The sequence below is a fragment of the Emys orbicularis genome, chromosome 7, assembly GCF_028017835.1.
Source record: "Emys orbicularis isolate rEmyOrb1 chromosome 7, rEmyOrb1.hap1, whole genome shotgun sequence".
Lineage (NCBI taxonomy): Eukaryota > Metazoa > Chordata > Testudines > Emydidae > Emys > Emys orbicularis.
This window is the reverse complement of record NC_088689.1, coordinates 73,797,624-73,816,759: the sequence shown is the minus strand read 5'-3', so window position 1 is coordinate 73,816,759 and position 19,136 is coordinate 73,797,624. Positions and strand designations below refer to the sequence as shown.

Sequence of the window (19,136 nt, the reverse complement as noted above, 5' to 3'; positions counted from 1 at the left end):
TGTACTGGTCCCCATCTTCTCTAATTTAACTAATAATTTCCCACGTGGTACCACGTCAAATGCTTTACTGAAGTCCAAGTATATTAGATCTACTGCACTGCTCTTGTATAAAAAAATCTGCTATTTTCTCAAAGAAAGAAATAAGGTTAGCCTGCAATGATCTATGTTTGGTGAACCCATGTTGCTTTTCCTCCCCTTTATCATTTGCCTCCATGAATTTAATTATTTTTCCTTCACAATTTGTTCTAAAGCCTGGAGTGCTACTTATGTTAGACTAACAAATCCAATTGCCCAGATCACTTTTTCTCTCTCTCTTAAATATACGTATGACATTAGCAACTCTCCAGTCATACCGCATTACCTTTGAATAGATACATTTATTAAAAATCCTTGCTACTGGACTAGCAATTTCATGTGTCAGTTCTTTCAGTATTCTGGGATGGAAATTATCCAGTGCCACTGATTTGAGTCCATTAAACTCTTAAGTTTTTCTTCCACCTCAGATGTGGAACAGAGATGGGGCTAGCAGGGCCAGTTGCAGTGGCTGGGAATGTGGAAGATGGAAGGATGTGCTTGTGGGAACTAGGAGGGTTGAAAAAAAGAGCAGAAGCACTGTATTCCCCAGTCAGCATTTCTCGGAACAAACTTACTGCACTGCTTCCTTTTGAACAGATCTCTATATTTGTATAATACCCAGAGAAAGGCTTTGATTATTTCATTGGCCAGGAAGAGGAGTTTAGGCATTGCTTACAAAAATGAATTAAGTACTGAGTTTCAAAAGGAGAGGGAATCCTAGTTCAACACTTTGGCGGTGTTGGTCAGGGCACAAGATTCATCCAAATGACAAGCTGCCCCAAGTGACCCTGAAGGAGTTTAAATTCCTTTCAGCATCTGAGGTGAAACTCTGCTGGAATTAAGCATATGTCTATTTAACACGGTCTTTCTATTACATTTTTAAAGCACTGAAATGGATTCTGGGTTTTTGAGTGGAATTTGCATTATCTGGCCAAAGAACCTTTCCTTAAATAAAAGTTCTTGTTTGGTTGTCTGTCTGTCCCTGAAGGGCACCTTAAACTATACAACTTGGTCTAACCCCCCGCTCCTGTCTTGGTGGGACAGCCCAAGAGAGAAGGACCAAATCCTCCCTTCCCCACCACCCTGAAACCATGGTCCGATCAAACGGATTTTCTGTGGGCCCCTAAGTGGAAGTGTGGAATCTTCCTGTCCATAGAGGGCCATCTCAGCAATGCTGAGGCAAACACAAGCAGGTTTACCTTGTGAAGAGCAGCTGCACCATGTCGACCAGAGTGTGCTCTGCAGATTTTCTCAATAACTCTGCGAAGACAAAAACAAATAACACAGGTGTCATTACTCAGTGTGATATTATCAAGAGGCTTCTCCAAGCAGACTCCCCTCCGAGCCTTGTTTACAGAGGATTATGGCAAATTTATTAAAACCAGCTCCAACTCTGCCTTGATGCAAAATGGGCACATACTCACAAGGTGGCGCCACGGAGCTGGGGAAAAAAAACAGAGGAGCCACTGAGCAAGAAGTTGTGCAGTGAACCTCTGACTAAGTTTCCATGAAACTGTGGAAGCTTGTGATGTTGTAAACTCAGCATCTTCCCCTTGATGGATTTCATGCACTGGGCCTAGATGCAGAGGTCTGGAGAGCCCAGACCATTTATTAGGAGCCACCACCATGGGAATATGAAGAACAAACCTACCGCTGAGCCTCATTTCAAAACATATACGGAAGCAGGACTGCATGATCTCACACACTGACTCATTGGTGAGATGGGCTCCCACTGGAGTGAGCAGCAGGGTCCTCAAAACCTGCAAAAAGCAAAGTTTAAATGTAATGCAGCACCAGTGCCATTCACCTGCACACTGAGACAGGGTCGAGGCACTCAGGAAAGGTCTGCTTGGAACCCAGGAATCACTGCCATGAGTGAAAGGAGGAGGGTTTCCAGAAGTCACTTCAAAGTGACTGTTGTGCTCAAGGGCAGGAAAGCTGGAGAGCAAGAGTGATGGCTCTGCTCATAGGCCTGGCACCTCACATGCTGCCCAACACTTGGGTTTGCTTAAATTCCTTAGCCCAAATGCAGATCCAAGCGGTATATAACTCTAGGCTTGTCTCAGAGTAACAACTTTCACTCCCTACCACCAAAGAAGCTGCTGGGTTCCCCATCCTTGCTTTCCCCACCACTGGAGAGGAACACACACAGGCTAGGATCAAGGCTATAGCACATCAAGAACTCTATTTAAAATCAATTCATTTAAGCTTTTAATTATTTTCATTTGGAAAAGCTTTTACCACAGGTACATGAGCCATCTGTTTAAAAATAAAGTCTGTCACTAAGCTCCTGCAGAGTCAAAACACTGCTCCCTCCCCCCCACATCTCCATGTAACTGGATCCACTCAGTGCCAGGCAGCAGCCATTATGGTAATTGCCACTTCTCTCCACTTACCTGCAGGATTTTCATCAAGACAACCTCATCGCTTGCCGGATCCGTGCCCACAAATCGGGCATGCGTGACGGCGTCCGCCATGTTCTCCATTCCCTCAGCTGTGCCCTCATGGCTGGGATCTGCACAAGAAAACAAGGAAACCATGACAAGAAATGGAAACTGACAGGGAAAAGCCAGCTGCAGGCTGTCGCCTCTGTGCGGAGACGCTGACCCAGAGCTGCTTCACTTACATCTGCTGTCTTTTTGTGTGGCTCGGGGTACATTCCTGTCCCTGTAGGGTCCACTCAACTTCCATTAGCATTGATAGGCTTTTTGTTTATTGCTATACGTTTTCAGTATTGCACACAGGGCACTTTGGGTTAGGAACTGCCTTTTATGTTTGCAAAGAGCTTATGTTCTAACAGACAAAGGAAAGAGGAGAGGAATAAGTGATTAAGCTGATTACGCCCGCCCGCCTCCCCCCCCCCGGTCATGTTTTTGTTGGTAAGTTATAAGACTACTCCCCAAACACCCATGGCCTAGTCAGCTGTTAACCGCATCACATTGGGGAGAGAAAAAATGTCAACGTATGAAACCAGTTTCCATTTGCTAAACTCACTTCTACTACAGGCATAGGAGTCCCTGCCTGGGGTTTCTCCCCGACAGGGAAAGAAGCTGTCCTCTGCTGCCTAAGGTCCCTCCCAAGGAGCAGGAGAGGGAGAAGAAATAGGCCAGCAGCTCTCTCAGGGGAAAAAGGGTAGACAGACAGGACCATGGCTGAGATACCAGAGCTGCAACCCTCCTACTTCAATCAGTCATCAAGACCCCTCTCTCCATTTCATTCTCTTGTATCTACAAACATGGGTGCAGCTGAGAGGGAGTTCTGGACAGGATTGTTGCCAGTAACCGTATCTTGTGCCACATTTCAGTGGCTTTGGGAAAGCTGCCTCTGGCTTTGATTTCATTCTCACTTAAACAATACCGCATTGAGCAAGAGTCTTGTTACCATCTTACCTAAACAGTCATTAGGAAAGAAAGGAGACAAACTAAACACTAGTTAATACCTCATTAATTGGGGACAGGGCTCCATGAACTCCAGCAAACACGTATCTGGCAGAAGAGCCCTGGAAGTGAATCGGCCTTGTGCACTTGGCAGAGAAGCTGCAGCAGATTCTCTCTTCAGCTCTAGTAGCATTCACACCTCAACCACTAAAGTCTACATATTAAAGAAAGCTGCCCTTGTTGTGTTCCATGCCCTCCATGCCCCATCACGGACAGCAGGCTCAACAGCGCTATGCAGGTTCTGAAAAGCTACCATGTAAGAAACATTTTTCACAGCTACACGCATGGCAAGGGATGGCATCATGCTATGTAGCAGCCTGCCATTGGATCAGGCATGGATACTACTGGCTGAGGGACAGTAGCCCACCAACACAGCATGCATCCCTATCTTATGCAGATCTTGCCTTCCTCTGATGGGTTTGTTTTTACATATTTGGGCAATGCTTATATAACTCATTATATAATGTCTTATTAAACTGATCAGAGTCTGTCAGAGATTTGGATTGGTCACTTCTGACTCCACGTCAGTGGCATCCTGTTGAGCACTGACACTTGGTGGCAAAAGGCAGCACATGGACCTCAATGTCAGAGAGATGATAGTTTCTATCTGGCGGCCTGACTTAAAAGTAGACATTTCACAGCTTAGGATACACAATGGCTTCTACCATTGCTATCATCAGCTCAGCTCCACCCGTGGTGGTGCTAGTGTAGACTAACTGAGCTGGATTAGGTGACCTTGTGATTTTAACTACTGGCTCTCATCTTTTGAGGAATTCAGGCAATTCAGGGGTCCTCTCAGCAGGAGCTTTAAGGGAAGTGGAATAATCAGAGTGGGGAGAATATGCTTCAAACCTCTCAATAAGCAAGCTCTTCTGCAGCTACAAAGAGCAATGGAGCAAAGATAGGCACATCCAAGTGACTCAAGTAGTAAATCAAACTAGCTGTAAAAACAGGTAGCAGACCCAAGGTACAGTTGCTATAATTTATTCTCATCACTTCCATTGAGGAGGAATGTGGAAAAAGGAACAATCAAGTGTTTTTTATTTTAATAAATATGAGAAGGTTCAGGGACAATGCAGCATGTAAGAGTTAGGAACACAGAAAAAAAAAAGCTTAAAGGCCTACCCACGTGTTATCCTATAGATAGTCATAGCACAGCATGAAGTTAACTCATTCCCCAAGACTTGGACTAATTAGCTAGTCATTTATTACTGGTCAGACTGCTGTACAGGTTCTTAGTAGCAGATGTATACACCAGTAAATAAAACTAAAAAGAACCAGGTCAGAACTGGAAGGGGATTCTTATTCTCACCACAATATAAACCAATTCTACTACCGCAGGAGGTAGTTATTTCTCTCAATCTACACAAGATGGATCATCTCTACTGCAGCATACAAATTCAAAGAGCGGCTACCCTGTGGTGCTGAAGGTAGAGCTAAACTGGTGAAAATCCAGACTGCACCTATAGACATGCTGAGCCCAGTGATGTTGAAAGCGAAAGTTTGTTTTAGAAATGGAAATCTAGAAAGCTGCTATGGACATTCTGAAGTCCATGACATGTATGGTGATCGTAGCAAAGCAAATACGTTTCAAAGGGAAAAGTAGAGAATATGCTTTTGAAATTCACTGCAAGCCTTGACTGAAGGTTAAGGACTGCTCAAGACATCTAGATAGGTTTTGTGAAGTGCTGCGGAGGAGCCACTGGTCGTGGTACATGTTGGTACCAGCGAGGTAGAGAAAGGTAGGAGAGAGGTTCTAGAGGCCAAATTCAGGTTGCTAGATAAAGAGAAGAAAGGATCTCCCTGGTAGCATTCTCTGAAATGCTTCCAGTTCCATGCACATGGCCAGTCAGACAGGCAAAACTACAGGGTCTCAATGCATGGATGAGATGGTGGTGTTGGGAGGAGGGATTTTGGTTTATTAGGAACTGGAAAACCTTGTGGGAAAATGGAGCTTATATAGGAAGGATGGGCTCCATCCAAAGCAAAACAGAACCAGACTGCTGGCATGTAAAATGAAATAGGTTGTAAAGCAATTTTTAAACTAAGGGCTGGGAGAAAGCCAACAGGTGCAGAAGAGCACATGGCTTGGACATGGACATGCCTTCGGGGAGGGTTTATTAAAAGGAGATACTCTATTACCCTTGTGAAGAGGAGAGGACAGAAGTTGAACAAAGTACAGGCAGGAACTGAAGAGAAACAGTCAAATGAAAAAATCCCATTCAGTTACATTACATGAAGGTAGACAATTAAATACTGACAAATTTAATAAGTGCTTGTATACAAACGCTAGAAGTCTAAGTACTAAGATGGGTCAACTTGAGTGCCTTGTATTAAATTAGGATATTGATATAATAGGCATCACAGAAACTTATCAATGGAAAATGGTAATACCAGGGTACATAGAGTCAAATATAGTAAAAATCTTAAATGAATCAAATTGTACCACAAAATCTCTATAGACAGAAATTCCGTGCTTGAATAATAAGAGTATAGCAGTAGGAATATACTACTGACCACAATCACCAGGATGGTGATTGTGAAATGCTCAGAGATTAGAGAGGCTACAAAAAAACAGAAAATCCAGTAATAATGGGGGATATCTCAACTCTCCCCATATTGACTGGGTACATGTGACTTCAGGACAGGATGCGGTGATAAAATTTCTAGACAATATTACTTTTGCTTCTTAGAGCAACTAGTCCTAGAACCCACAAGAGGAGAGGCAATTGTTGATTTAGTCCTAAGTGGATCACAGAATCTAGTCCGAGAGGTGAATATATACCTGAACCACTCTGTAATAGCAACCATAATGTAATTAAATTTAGCATCCTTGTAAGGGAGAAAATACCAACAACATTCACCACAGTAGCATTTAACTTCAAAAAGGGGAACTACAAAAAAAATGAGAAAGCTAGTTAAATAGAAATTAAAAGGAATAGTCACAAGGGTGAAATGCCTGCAAACTGCATGGAAACTATAACAAAAACATACCAAAGGCTCCAACTAAACGTGTATCCCAAATTTTAAAAAACAGTATGAGGAACAGCAGAGTAAAAGAGACAAAAGGGAATCCTTTACAAATTGGAAGTCAAAGCCTACTGAGGAAAATAGAAAGGAGCATAAATTCTGGAAAGTCAAGTGTCAAAGTATAATTAAGAGGGCCAAAAAAGAATTTTAAGAACAAGTAGCAAAAGACAAAAACTAATAGCAATTTTTTTTGTTTAAGTATATCAGAAGCAGGAAGCCTGCCAAACAGTCAGGGGGGCCACTGGATGATCAAAGTGCTAAAGGAGCACTTAAGGAAGACACGGCCATTACAAAGAAACTAAATGAATTCTTTGCACTGGTCTTCACCAAAAAGGATGTGTTGGAAGTTCCCACACCTCAGGCATTCTTTTTAGGTGACAAATCTGAGGAACTGTCCCAGACTGAGTGTCAATAGAGAAGTTTTTGGACAAATTGATAAATTAAAACAGTAATAAGTCACCAGAACCAGATGGTATTCACCCAAGAGTTCTGAATGAACTCAACTATGAAATTACAGAACTACTAACTGTAGTATGTAACCTATCACTTAAATCAGCCTCTGGAATAGATGACAGAAGGATAGTGAATGTCACATCGATTTTTTAAAAAGGCTCCCAAGGCGATCCTGGCAATTACAGGCCAGTAAGCCTAACTTCAGTACCAGGCAAATTGGTTGAAACTATAGTAAAGATCAGACACAATATGTTGGGGAAGAGTCAATATGGCTTTTATAAAGGGAAACCATGCCTCACTAATCTATTAGAATTCTTTGAGAGGATCAACACACACGTGGACAAGGGTGATCCAGTGGACACAATGTACTTGGACTATCAGAGAACATTTGACAAGGTCCCACACCAAGGCTCTTAAGCAAAGTAAGCAGTCATGGAATAAGGGGGAAGGTCCTCTTATAGATCAGTAACTGGTTAAAAGATAAAAACAAAGGATAGGAAAAAACGGTTACCTACCTTCTGTAACTGTCGTTCTTCGAGATGTGTTGTTCACGGCCATTACACATTAGGTGTGCGCGGGTCGCATGCACGGACGTCGGAAACTTTTTCCCTCAGCGGCTCCCGTCGGGCCCGCAGGGGCCCCCCCCTCCCGCCAGAGCGGCGCCCCGCTCTAGCGTATATATATCCCTGCGGGCCCGACCCTCCCTCAGTTCCTTCTTGCCGGTGACTCCGACAGAGGGGAAGGAGGGTGGGAAGTGTAATGGACGTGAACAACACATCTCGAAGAACAACAGTTACAGAAGGTAGGTAACCGTTTTTTCTTCTTCGAGTGATTGTTCACGTCATTACACATTAGGTGACTCACAAGCTTACCATTGGAGGAGGGTAGGAGTCAAGGAGCAATTGATTGAAGCACAGCCCTGCCGACCATCGCATCCTCTCTGGTCTGATGATGGATTGCGTAGTGGGCTGTGAACGTATGCACTGACGACCAGGTCGCCGCTTTACAGATTTCCTGGAGTGGAACCTGTGCCAAGAAGGCCGCCGAGGACGCTTGGGCCCTAGTCGAGTGAGCCCTGATCACCGGGGCTGGTACGTTGGCGAGCTCATAGCATGTGCATATGCAAAGCACAATCCATGCTGACAAGCGTTGTGCCGAGATAGGCTGGCCTTTTATTCTCTCCGCAATGGCAATGAACAGTTGCGTCGACTTGCGGAATGGCCTGGTCCGTTCCAGATAGAATGCCAAGGCTCTACGGACATCGAGGGTATGCAGGCTGCAGTGGCTTGGGTCCGTATGGGGCTTAGGGAAGAACACCGGTAAACAAATGTCCTGCCCCATATGAAATTGCGTGACCACCTTCGGAAGGAATTTGGGGTGCATCCTCAGTTGCACCTTATCCTTATAGAAAACTGTATAAGGGGGTTCCGAAGTGAGGGCTCTCAATTCCGATACCCTCCTAGCCGATGTGATGGCCACTAGAAAAGCTACCTTCCACGAAAGGTGCATGAGGGAGCAAGAGGGTAGGGGTTCAAAGGGCAGCCCCATGAGTTTAGTTAGGACCAGGTTAAGATTCCATGCAGGGACCGGCGGGCGCGAGTAGGGAAAGACCCTTTCCAGCCCCTTGAGGAATCGGACTACTGTGGGGTTGGAGAACACCGAAACCCCCAACTCTCCGGGGTGGAACGCCGATATGGCGGCCAGATGCACTTTAATTGAGGCGGGGGCGAGCCCCTGATGCTTGAGGTGCAGCAAGTAGTCTAGTATTAATGGTACGGAGGCCTGTAGAGGCTGTATGTGATGAGGCTCACACCAGTGGGAGAACCTCTTCCATTTGGCAAGGTAGGTCGTTCTTGTGGAGGGCTTCCTACTAACAAGAAGAATTTGCTGGACCTGGTGGGAGCACCTGTGTTCCGTATCGTTTAGCCAGAGAGATACCACGCCGTGAGGTGTAGCGACGGTAGGTTCGGGTGGAGTAGGCGACCCCGGTCCTGCGTGATGAGGTTGCGATGGAGGGGGAGGGCAATCGGGGCGGTCACGGACAGTTCCAGCAGGGTCATGAACCAATGCTGGCGTGGCCACGCCGGTGCGATGAGGATGACTGTCGCCTTGTCCCTGCGGGTCTTGAGCAGGACCCTGTGGATGAGTGGGAATGGTGGGAAGGCATACCTCAGGCTCCCGCCCCACTGAATCACGAAGGCATCTGCCAATGAGCCCGGGCTGAGGTTCTGGAATGAACAAAACTGCGGGCATTGTCTGTTGTCCTTGGTGGCGAAGAGATCCATCTGGGGAAACCCCCACCTCTGGAAGATTGAATGTAGGACGTCCTCTCTCAGGGTCCATTCGTGCATGCGGTAGGACGTGCTGAGGTGGTCCGCTAACCCATTTTGGACCCCCGGAAGCTACGCTGCCAGCAGGTGGACTGAATGGGCTATACAGAAGTCCCATAGGAGGAGCGCCTCGTGACAGAGGGGAGAGGATCCGGACCCGCCCTGCTTGTTTATGTAGAACATGGCGGTAGTGTTGTCTGTCAGAACTGACACGCTGTGGCCTTCTATGGTAGCGTGAAAGGTCTGGCAGGCGAGGCGAACTGCCCTTAACTCCTTCAGATTGATGTGAAGCAACTTTTCCTCCCTGGACCATAAGCCCTGGGTCCGCAGGTCCCCAAGGTGCGCCCCCCCAGCCCAGGTCCGACGCATCTGTTACTAACGTCAGAGTGGGTTGTGGGGTGGCGAAAGGGACTCCTTCGCAAACCTGCTGCTGATCGAGCCACCAGTGGAGGGAGTTCGCCACCCGAGCTGGGATTGTCACTACTAGGTCTAAGGGGTCTCTGTTGGGGCGATACGCTTGGGCCAGCCACAACTGTAACGGTCTGAGTCTTAGGCGGACATGTCTGACTACATGCGTGCAAGCTGCCATGTGTCCCACAGCATCTGGCCGTGGTCGTGGGGAATTGTTGGATGGAGCTTACGACCCTTTGAATGGCCAGGAACCGAGACACTGGAAGACTTGCCCGTGCCGCCACAGAGTCCAGGACTGCTCCTATGAAATCCAGTCTCTGTGTGGGGATCAGTGAGGACTTGGGTACATTGACCAGTAGACCGAGCTTGCGGAACACCTGTAACGCCAGTGCCACGTGGGAGCGGACTTCGGCCTCTGACCTGCCCGCGAGGAGCCAGTCGTCCAAGTATGGGTATACCCGCATCTTTCTTTTTCGAAGAAAGGCTGCCACCACGGACATGCATTTCGTGAACACTCGTGGGGCCGTTGCTAGGCCGAAGGACAAGACCGTAAATTGGAAATGGTGTTGGTTGATGGTGAAGCGCAGGAATCGCCGGTGGGCCGGGTGGATGGCGATGTGAAAGTACGCATCTTTCATATCGAGGGCAGCGTACCAATCCCCCGGATCCAGGGATGGGATAATAGCGCCAAGGGAGACCATACGAAAACGTGCCTTGACCAAAAATTTGTTTAGTTTGCGTAGGTCCAAAATGGGACGGAGGCCCACTTTTGCTTTGGGAATGAGGAAATATCTGGAGTAAAACCCTTTCCCTCTTAGGTCCGGAGGGACCTCTTCCACTGCTCCTACATTGAGGAGGGCCCGCACCTCCTGCATAAGGAGTTGCTCGTGAGAGGGGTCCCTGAAGAGGGACGGGGATGGGGGGTGGGAGGGAGGGGGCGAGGAGAACTGAAGGGTGTATCCCGCCTCCACCGTGCGAAGGACCCAGCGGTCCGATGTTATACGGGACCAAGCACAGTAAAAATGGGACAGGCGGTCCCTGAAACATATAGAAGGATCCGGTTTAAGGGTCGGTACGCTGTCCTCGAACGCAGCTTCAAAACCCTTGCTTATTTCCCGGCTGCGGCTTGCCTTGACCGTGGTTTTGGCCCTGGTTAGGCGTGTTGTTACGTCTACGCCTGTTATCCCTGCCCCTTCTGCGGTACGGTTCCTGTCTAGGACGAGGGTGGTATTGCCTCTGCGGCGGTTGGGGCTTAAAGGGTTTCCTCTGTGTCACTGGGGTGTGCATTCCCAACGACTTGAGGGTTGCTCGAGAGTCTTTGAGGCTATGCAATCGGGCATCCGTCTGGTCTGAGAACAAGCCTGCCCCTTCGAACGGGAGGTCTTGCAAGGTGTTTTGTACCTCTGGGGGAAGGCCGGAGGCCTGTAGCCTTGCCAAGCGCCTCATCACCACTGATGCGATTGTCCTTGCCGCTGCGTCCGCGGAGTCAAGGGAGGCCTGCAAAGAGGTTTTGGCTACTGCCTTCCCTTCGTCCACCAGGGCAGCGAACTCTGGTTGCGAACCCTGGGGCAGGGAGTCCTTAAACTTGGAGACTGATGCCCAAGAATTGAAACTGTGACTGTTCAGAATCGCTTGTTGGTTAGCGATCCTCAACTGGAGGCCACCGGATGAGTAGACCTTCCTCCCAAATAAGTCCAAGTGCTTTGCCTCCTTGGCCTTGGGGGCCGGGGCTTGCTGGCCATGCCGCTCTCTTTCGTTGACCGCAGAGACAACCAGCGAACAGGGTGCTGGGTGAGAAAAAAGGAAGTCGAACCCCTTGGAAGGGGCGAAGTACTTCCTCTCTACGCCTTTCGCAGTTGGTGCGCTGGAGGCCGGTGTTTGCCACACTGTCTTATAATTCGACTGTACTGTTTTTATGAGCGGGAGTGCAATCCTGGAGGGGCCTTCCGGGCTTAGGATGTCAACCATGGGGTCCTCCTGCTCTACAGTCTCCTCCGCCTGCAACCCCAGATTGAGGGCTACCCGGCGGAGCAGATCCTGGTGTGCCCGATGGTCAATCGGGGGAGGGCCGGACACTGTTGTGCCTGCCACAGCCTCATCTGGTGAGGAGGAAGAGGTTAGGGCCTTCTGCACGTCCTCCTCTTCCAGCAACTCCTCACCTAGTGGGCGCTCCCCTGGGATCTGTCCTATCGTGTGGGCCTGAGACGGTGCCGGGCTCGGTGCCGAGTCGGCTCTTTCTCGCTCCGGTGGTCTGGAGACCGTGGCCTCCTTACGCGAGGAGGGGCACCCTTGCGGGGAGCGGGAGCGGTGTCTCGAGGGGCCCGATCTTGAGGTCCTGGACGGGGGGCCTTGTCGGTGATAGGCCCAAGGGGTCCAGAATGGCCATTGTCCTGGCTGGCCCCACTGTGGGTGCCAAGCGGCTTCGTGCTCCCTACCGTCCGGTGCCCTGTGGGCAAATCTGCTGGACTGGCCTGAGTCTGCCTCCGAAACCACAGACTGTGACCTGGATGGCCATGGCGGTGCCGTGGGATGGTGCCGATCCGGGGTCGGAGAGTAGTACCTCCGTGACCGGGACCGGGAGTAACGTCTTGCCGACCTGGACCTAGAACGGTACCGATGACCTCGGGACCGGGAACGACTGCGAGTGGTCGGTCTCGGGGATCGTGTGGCTGACACATCCCGGTGCCCACTCGAGTAGGGCTGCTGGGTCGGTGCCGGGCGCTTGTTGGGGCCCAACGGCTGTGCGGCCCTCTGCGCTGAGGGTAGCCGGGAGTCCACCGAGGCAGAGCTCGACCGGGAACGGCGCCGTGAGCGGTGCCGAGATGGTGACCGTGATGGGCGCACCATTGCCAGCTTGCCTCTGGACGGCCGTCTTGGCGGATTATCTTTGGCTTGGAGGGGGCCCACAGCGGACAATTCGATGAGGTCCTTTGCTGCCTCAAACGTGTCCGGGGTGGAGGGCTGTTCCAAAAGCTCCTCCAGCCCTTCCTCCTCACTCGATGCGCCTATCCCGGGGCTCGACGGGCCTCTCGGCGCCGGAGCCACTGGCACCGGGATCTGTTCTGGGGTCGCCACTCCCTTAGGTGCAGTCTAGGTCTTCGCGGGCGCTGCCCTCTTATGCGGGGAGCGTCCTCGGGCCCTGGGTTGGCCCTTCGATTTTGCCGGCGAAGATGACCGGTGCCGGGGGCGGTCTTGCTGTGCCGGTGCCGTCGGCTTATGGTGTCCCGCCGGTGCCGGATCACGAACCGATGCCGGGGCACTCCGCACCGAAGTTGACGGTGCCGCGGCCTGATTCGAAGTGGAGGGCTGTAATGCAGCCTCCATGAGTAGCTGCTTAAGGCGAAAGTCCCTCTCTTTCTTAGTTCTGGGCTTGAAGGCCTTACAGATCTTGCAGTGCTCTTTTTGGTGCGCTTCCCCCAGGCAACGGAGGCACGAGTCGTGGGGATAGCTTATCGGCATAGGCTTGCGGCACGTGGCACAAGCCTTGAAGCCTTGGGCATGCGGCATGCCCCGCCGCCCAGGGCTGGTGTTGGGATCGACCAAACTCCTAACACAAAGGAGCTTAACTACTACTAAAGAACTGTTAACTACTAAGATTAACACTAAGTACTAAAGAACTGATACTGCTAAGAACACCACTAACTATTAACGCTAAGGGACACTCTGAAGCGAGAGACAGAATTGTTCCAACGCCGTCACGGACGGTAAGAAAGAACTGAGGGAGGGTCGGGCCCGCAGGGATATATATATGCTAGAGCTGGGCGCCGCTCTGGCGGGAGGAGGGGGCCCCTGCGGGCCCGATGGGAGCCGCTGAGGGAAAAAGTTTCCGACGTCCGTGCACGCGACGCGCGCACACCTAATGTGTAATGGACGAAGAATAAATGGTCCGTTTTTACAGTGAAGAGAGGTAAACAGCAGGTTCCCCCAAGGATCAGTACTGGGACCAGTACTGTTTAACATATTCCATATGATATGGAAATAGGGATAAACAGTGCGATGGCAAAAATTTGCCAACAATACAAAATTACTCAAGATAGTTAAGTTAAAAGTAACGGATCTCATTAAATTGGGTGACGGGGTAACAAAATGGCACATGAAATTCAATATTGATAAGCGCAAAGTAATGCACTTTGAAAAACATAATCCCAACTATACATACAAGAAGATTGGGGTCTAAATTTGCTGTTACCACTCAAGAAAGATCTTGGAGTCATTGTGAATAGTTCTCTGAAAACATCTGTTCAATGTGCAGAGACACTCAAAAAAGCTAACAGAATGTAAGGACCCATTAGGAAAGGGATAGATAATAAAAGAGAAAATCTCATAATGCCACTATAGAAATTCATGGTATGCCCACACCTTGAATACCGTGTGTGCAGTTTTGGTCGCCCCATCTCAGAAAAGATATATAACAATTGTAAGTTTCAGAGAAGGGCATCAAAAATACTTAGGGGTATGGAACAACTTCCGTATAAGGAGAGATTAAAAGACTCTTAGAAAAGAGATGACAAAGGGAAGATATGAGATCTATAAAACCATGTACGGTGTGAAGAAAGTGAATAGGGAAGTGTTATTTACCCATCTCATAACACAAGAACCAGGGCTCACCTGATGAAATTAATAGGCAGCAGGTTTAAAATAAACAAAAGGAAGTACTTCTTCATACAACACACAGTCAATCTGTGGAACTCGTTGCCAGGGTATGTTGTGAAGGCCAAAAGTATAACTGGGTTCAAAAAAGAACAACAAATTCATGAATGATAGGTCCATAAATGGCTATTAGTCAAGATAGTCAAGGACACAACCCCATGCTCTGGATCACTCGATAATTGCCTTGTTCTGTTCCCTCTGAAGCATCTGGCACTGGCCACTGTAGGAAGGTAGGATACTGGGCTAGATGCACCATTGGTCTGACCCAGTATGGCCGCTCTTATGTTCTCTACAGCGTCTATCAAATAAATTGGTTGCTAGTCGTCCTGTAGAAATAGCAAAGCTCAAAAAATAACTAATCCAAAAGCAAATGCACTGGGAAAAAATGGAGATGAATTCAACTGACATTAATACTGTCACAAGGTTTCCTGTTGCTGCAAAAAATTGCCATGTTATATACAGAATGTAAGTGTCGAAGCAAAGATGAAGTGTTTATTTCAGAGCAGAAGACAACCTGTGACAACATTCTGTAATGTATTTCTACCAAACTACATGCATGATGGATACTTAATTGTTTTACCTGTTTTTTTTTTTTTTTATTTTATTTTTTTAAAACCATGATTACCTGTTCTGTTCATTACCTCTGGGGCACCCTGCATTGGCCACTGTCGGGAGATAGGATACTGGGCTAGATAGACCTTTGGTCTGACCCAGTATGGTCGTTCTTATGTTCTGACTGGACAGCAAACTTACAGGCTGCACGCTACACCATTAATAAATGGCTGCATTAATACCAACTCATAACAGACCTTTGCCAGTTGGAGATCAGATGTCAAAAAGTGCGCTCAAGAACTGTGTTACTCTGAAGAGGATGTTTTCTGATTTAAGAGGTTTCAACCACTCTCTCTCAATACTGGTTAGACAACCAACCACCTGACTAGCTGGCAGAGACTCCATCTGAGAGAATGAAAAATGTGTGTTGTCCACAAAATGCCTTTAGGAGTAGGAAGAGGGAGCTGTTTATAAACATATTGCATCTCAAGACACCTCCTCAAACGTGTTGTGTTAAATATACCAGTCCTTCCACTGCGCGCTGGTCTTAAACCCCAAGTGCAGAGCACAGGCCATCTGCTCCCACACAGATCTAATGAATGCCAATTTTGGAAAGGGTTCTGGTTTGGTCATTCAATTACCCAGAGTTAGAAAGCACAGCAAACATCAGCCACACTACATTTCCCCACTCTTCTTCCCTGTTTATAATCTGGGAAAAGCTTGCTTGTTAAGAAGAATTTTACACTTTGTGTATCTTTATATAGCACTTTGATAGTTCCTGTGCTGGAGTGAAGTAAGTTAATATCACAAAAGGGAAGGTAAGAATGACAGGGCTTTAATATAACAATGCAGCCCCAGCCAGACATTCAATCAGCACCGTTAATCCCAGCCTCATTGGTGTCTGGAGAAGCACAAAAGGCAAGGCCCCTGCAAGCATCACCTAAAGCAATCACTGAGAACTTGGATTACAGGTGCTGTTCCAAAACAAAAACCAAAGGATTCTGCCATTGCCTGCAAAAATCACACACCCCACACACTTTAGAGATGGCCTCTTGCTGGGGAGCTCTGGTGTGACCTGTAGCTAATTAGGAAGTTAAAGAATGTTGTCAAACTCTCAATCATTTTCTGTCTAGCTTTGTTAAAATAAACAATTGAAATCCTAAACCAACTGTCTTTAGCCATTTATGCAGTTACCCTGCTGACTGAAACGCAGTGTGTGTACTGTATAGGTGACCCTACCTTTTAAAACACAAAGCTAAAAGTATATCTGACATTTTGGTCCTACTTCCCAGTTCACAAGCACGCACACAGGAAGTCATTGTGTACTCATTCCACTTAGAAACTGTCATGTCCTCTTTCTACCAGGATACAACAGAGCTGCACTGTTGCTTACATTTTCAAAGGTGCATGTGCTAGGAATGGTTTATTTGTTGCTAATGCATTTATTGTCACAGTACATTATATTAAAATTACATTAAAAGTTTGGCGATATCCCACCAGTTAAGCATTTAATTTTACTATTACACACACCACTGCAGAGAAACCAAGGTACCAACCAGAAGAAACAGACTGAGATGCCCATTTTAATAGGTCACAAAGATCCCAGTTTCTTAGCATTTCTTTTCTTAACTTGGGGACTGGGTTTCTTATGCTGAAGTGATGATTAGATTCACCTACAATACAAAGCTTTCTGGTAACAAGTACCTGAAACCTAAGTAAGCAGGACCTGCCATTTGTCACTAGATTCCAACTCCACAACCACTCCACCCTGTAAACACAAGATGTGGGAGACGACCTTAACTTTTGTCCATCCTTCAGATGCAATGCCTGGCTTCTTTGTTCCCACTAGCTCTCTGCCACCTCAACACAAGCAGTGGCACATAGCATGTTCTGCGGTGATTGCTGAACACAACTCAGTGCATACAGCCACGAGGGGGTGCTACAGAACAACGCAACATGCACCACCCTCCACCCCTAATCTAGTGATGTTCCTAGAGTCTAGTAAGCACAAGAAGAGTTTCAAGTTTCCACTGAACCCTAATCTCCCATATGGCTAATTTAAAAATATTAGTGCCACAAGTTGATTTTCCCCCCCACTGCTCCCAAGAAATACTCTCTCTTTATACAGACAAAGAAGTAATAGCAAAACTACTGCCATGTCAACTGTGAGAAGTGAGTTTTTCAGGAGCTGACAGAGACAATGTAGGCCACTGGACAGGGACTGGACTATAAAAAAATCCACTTATCACAGAACCGTCAAGATCTGGGAATACCTCCCCCAAGTAACCCTGCTGAGTTTATTGTGTGTGTGAACCTATTATTGTAACCCTTGCCCTCATTCTCCACTCTCCCTTCCCACCTTGTTATACTGTGTCTGAAAGCACATGGCAAACACTCCAGTGCATGGATTGCTTCTTTATATATTTCTGTGACATACCTAACACACTTCTAGGTGCTTAAAATAAATATTCCAAATGCCCTGAAATGCCTGCAATGGTTAGAAAAGACTAGAAGTCTTTTTCACAGTTTCCTAAAGCTGTGAATGGCACTAGTCAGCATCATATGAACCAAGTTTACAGAAAAAACACTTCCCCATTATTTCCTAAGTATTACTAAAGACTCTGTCATCCCCATACCATCAGCCCAGGCAGACTTCAACCCTGAGAAGGCTGCAAATATGTATTACCCCATTATGCATGGGATTTCCAGAGCATACACTTGGCTGGCATTTTGGGAAATGCCAGTGATCCAAGCCCCATACCTATTAATGCGTATGAGAGGAACTTGTTCACAGATGTCAGGGCCAACCCAGTGATGGGACCTGTAGTGTCTTCAGAACGGATTACTTCCAGGAAGGGTCGGAGAAAGACATTGGGTTCAATTTCCGAAAGCTCTGTAAGAAAAAGAGAACATAATTAGAGACTTAGCTTTCCAATGGCCAGACCACAGAACTAAAAGCCACTTGTGCTAAAAACAAATTCTTGTAAGAGGGGAGTAAGCTCTGTGGGACCTTGGTGTACAGCCAGGATGATCATCCCTTTGGTGACTGGCAGTATGATTCGAGCCTGAGACAACATGCTCGCAAACTCCAACAGCATACTACATACTAAGTCCTCACATAGCCAATTTGCTCATTAGTCTCATTCATTAGGTTGCATTTAATTTCCCCTCTAAGTAGCTGTCCAAGCTCAGTCTCTCAGGGAGGAAGCCGTAGAAATGGCTCATTACTCATTTCAGAAGATTGGTGGGAAGGTGGGGGCTGCTCCTAAAAAATGAGCACCGCAGAGAGAAGAAGGGGTTATGAAGCTCCTTAATTCTTATGCAAATGTAGTGATCTTCTAAACAGCCTTCTGGAGCCTCCTGTCTGAGCTCCCATTGTAAGAGCACTATGTAAACATCACAGAGCTACTGCTCCTTATATTAATGCTTTAATTAATTGGCAGATATTGCAGCATTTTCCTTGGATGCCTGTAATGTGATCAAATTAGCTGTATAAAACCTGACTCATCCTTCCCCATTCCCTCACAATATCCACTATCTGTGTGCATAGTAGATCTACCACCTACATCTATAGTGTGAATACATGACCACATTTGGTGGGTGTGTCCCACGGGCTTGTATTGAAGTCCATGTTCTAGACCAATTTCATTTTTAGGCAAGAGAAACTGAGCCAAACCATTTTAGACACCTTACCTCCTCCCCCAAACAACCGTGGCCTTCAGACTATACATCTAAACTTGAGAGTGAAAAAGGGGCAATTACTTACCTGTAACCGGAGGTTCTTCGAGATGAGTGGTCCCTATCTGTATTCCACTGAGAGTTATGCGCATGCGCCATGCACCCAGACCTTTTCAAAGTAGTAGCATCCATTGGTCCATGTCTGTGCCCTTGCATTGCCTCGTGGTTTTGGCCAAGCAGATATAGGGCAAGGCAGACCAACCGCATCTTCAGTTCCTTCACTGCAGATCTACCAGATCCACAGCAGATGGGAAAGAGGATGGGATTGGAATACAGATAGGGACCACACATCTCGAAGAACCTCCAGTTACGGTAAGTAACCATCCCTTCTTCTTCAAGTGATGATCCCTATTGTATTCCACTGAGGATTATTAACAAGCAGTACTTAACTAGGAGGAGAGTGTGGGAAGATGACGGAACCGTGGAACGGAGGACTACTGCCCCAAATGAGAATCATGCA

General features: G+C 47.4%; 1 protein-coding gene across 1 annotated transcript in view; it reads right to left on the bottom strand.

Annotated features, from left to right (window-relative positions):
• Positions 1–19,136, bottom strand: part of GBF1 (golgi brefeldin A resistant guanine nucleotide exchange factor 1) — a 186,173-nt gene that overhangs the window by 56,670 nt on the left and 110,367 nt on the right. Inside the window, exons 4-7 of the mRNA XM_065407097.1 lie at positions 17,700–17,831; positions 2,472–2,590; positions 1,727–1,835; positions 1,275–1,335 (exon numbers count right to left, since the gene is read on the bottom strand). Of these exons, the coding sequence (XP_065263169.1) occupies positions 1,275–1,335; positions 1,727–1,835; positions 2,472–2,590; positions 17,700–17,831 (421 nt within the window). The remainder of the gene's footprint in view (positions 1–1,274; positions 1,336–1,726; positions 1,836–2,471; positions 2,591–17,699; positions 17,832–19,136) is intronic.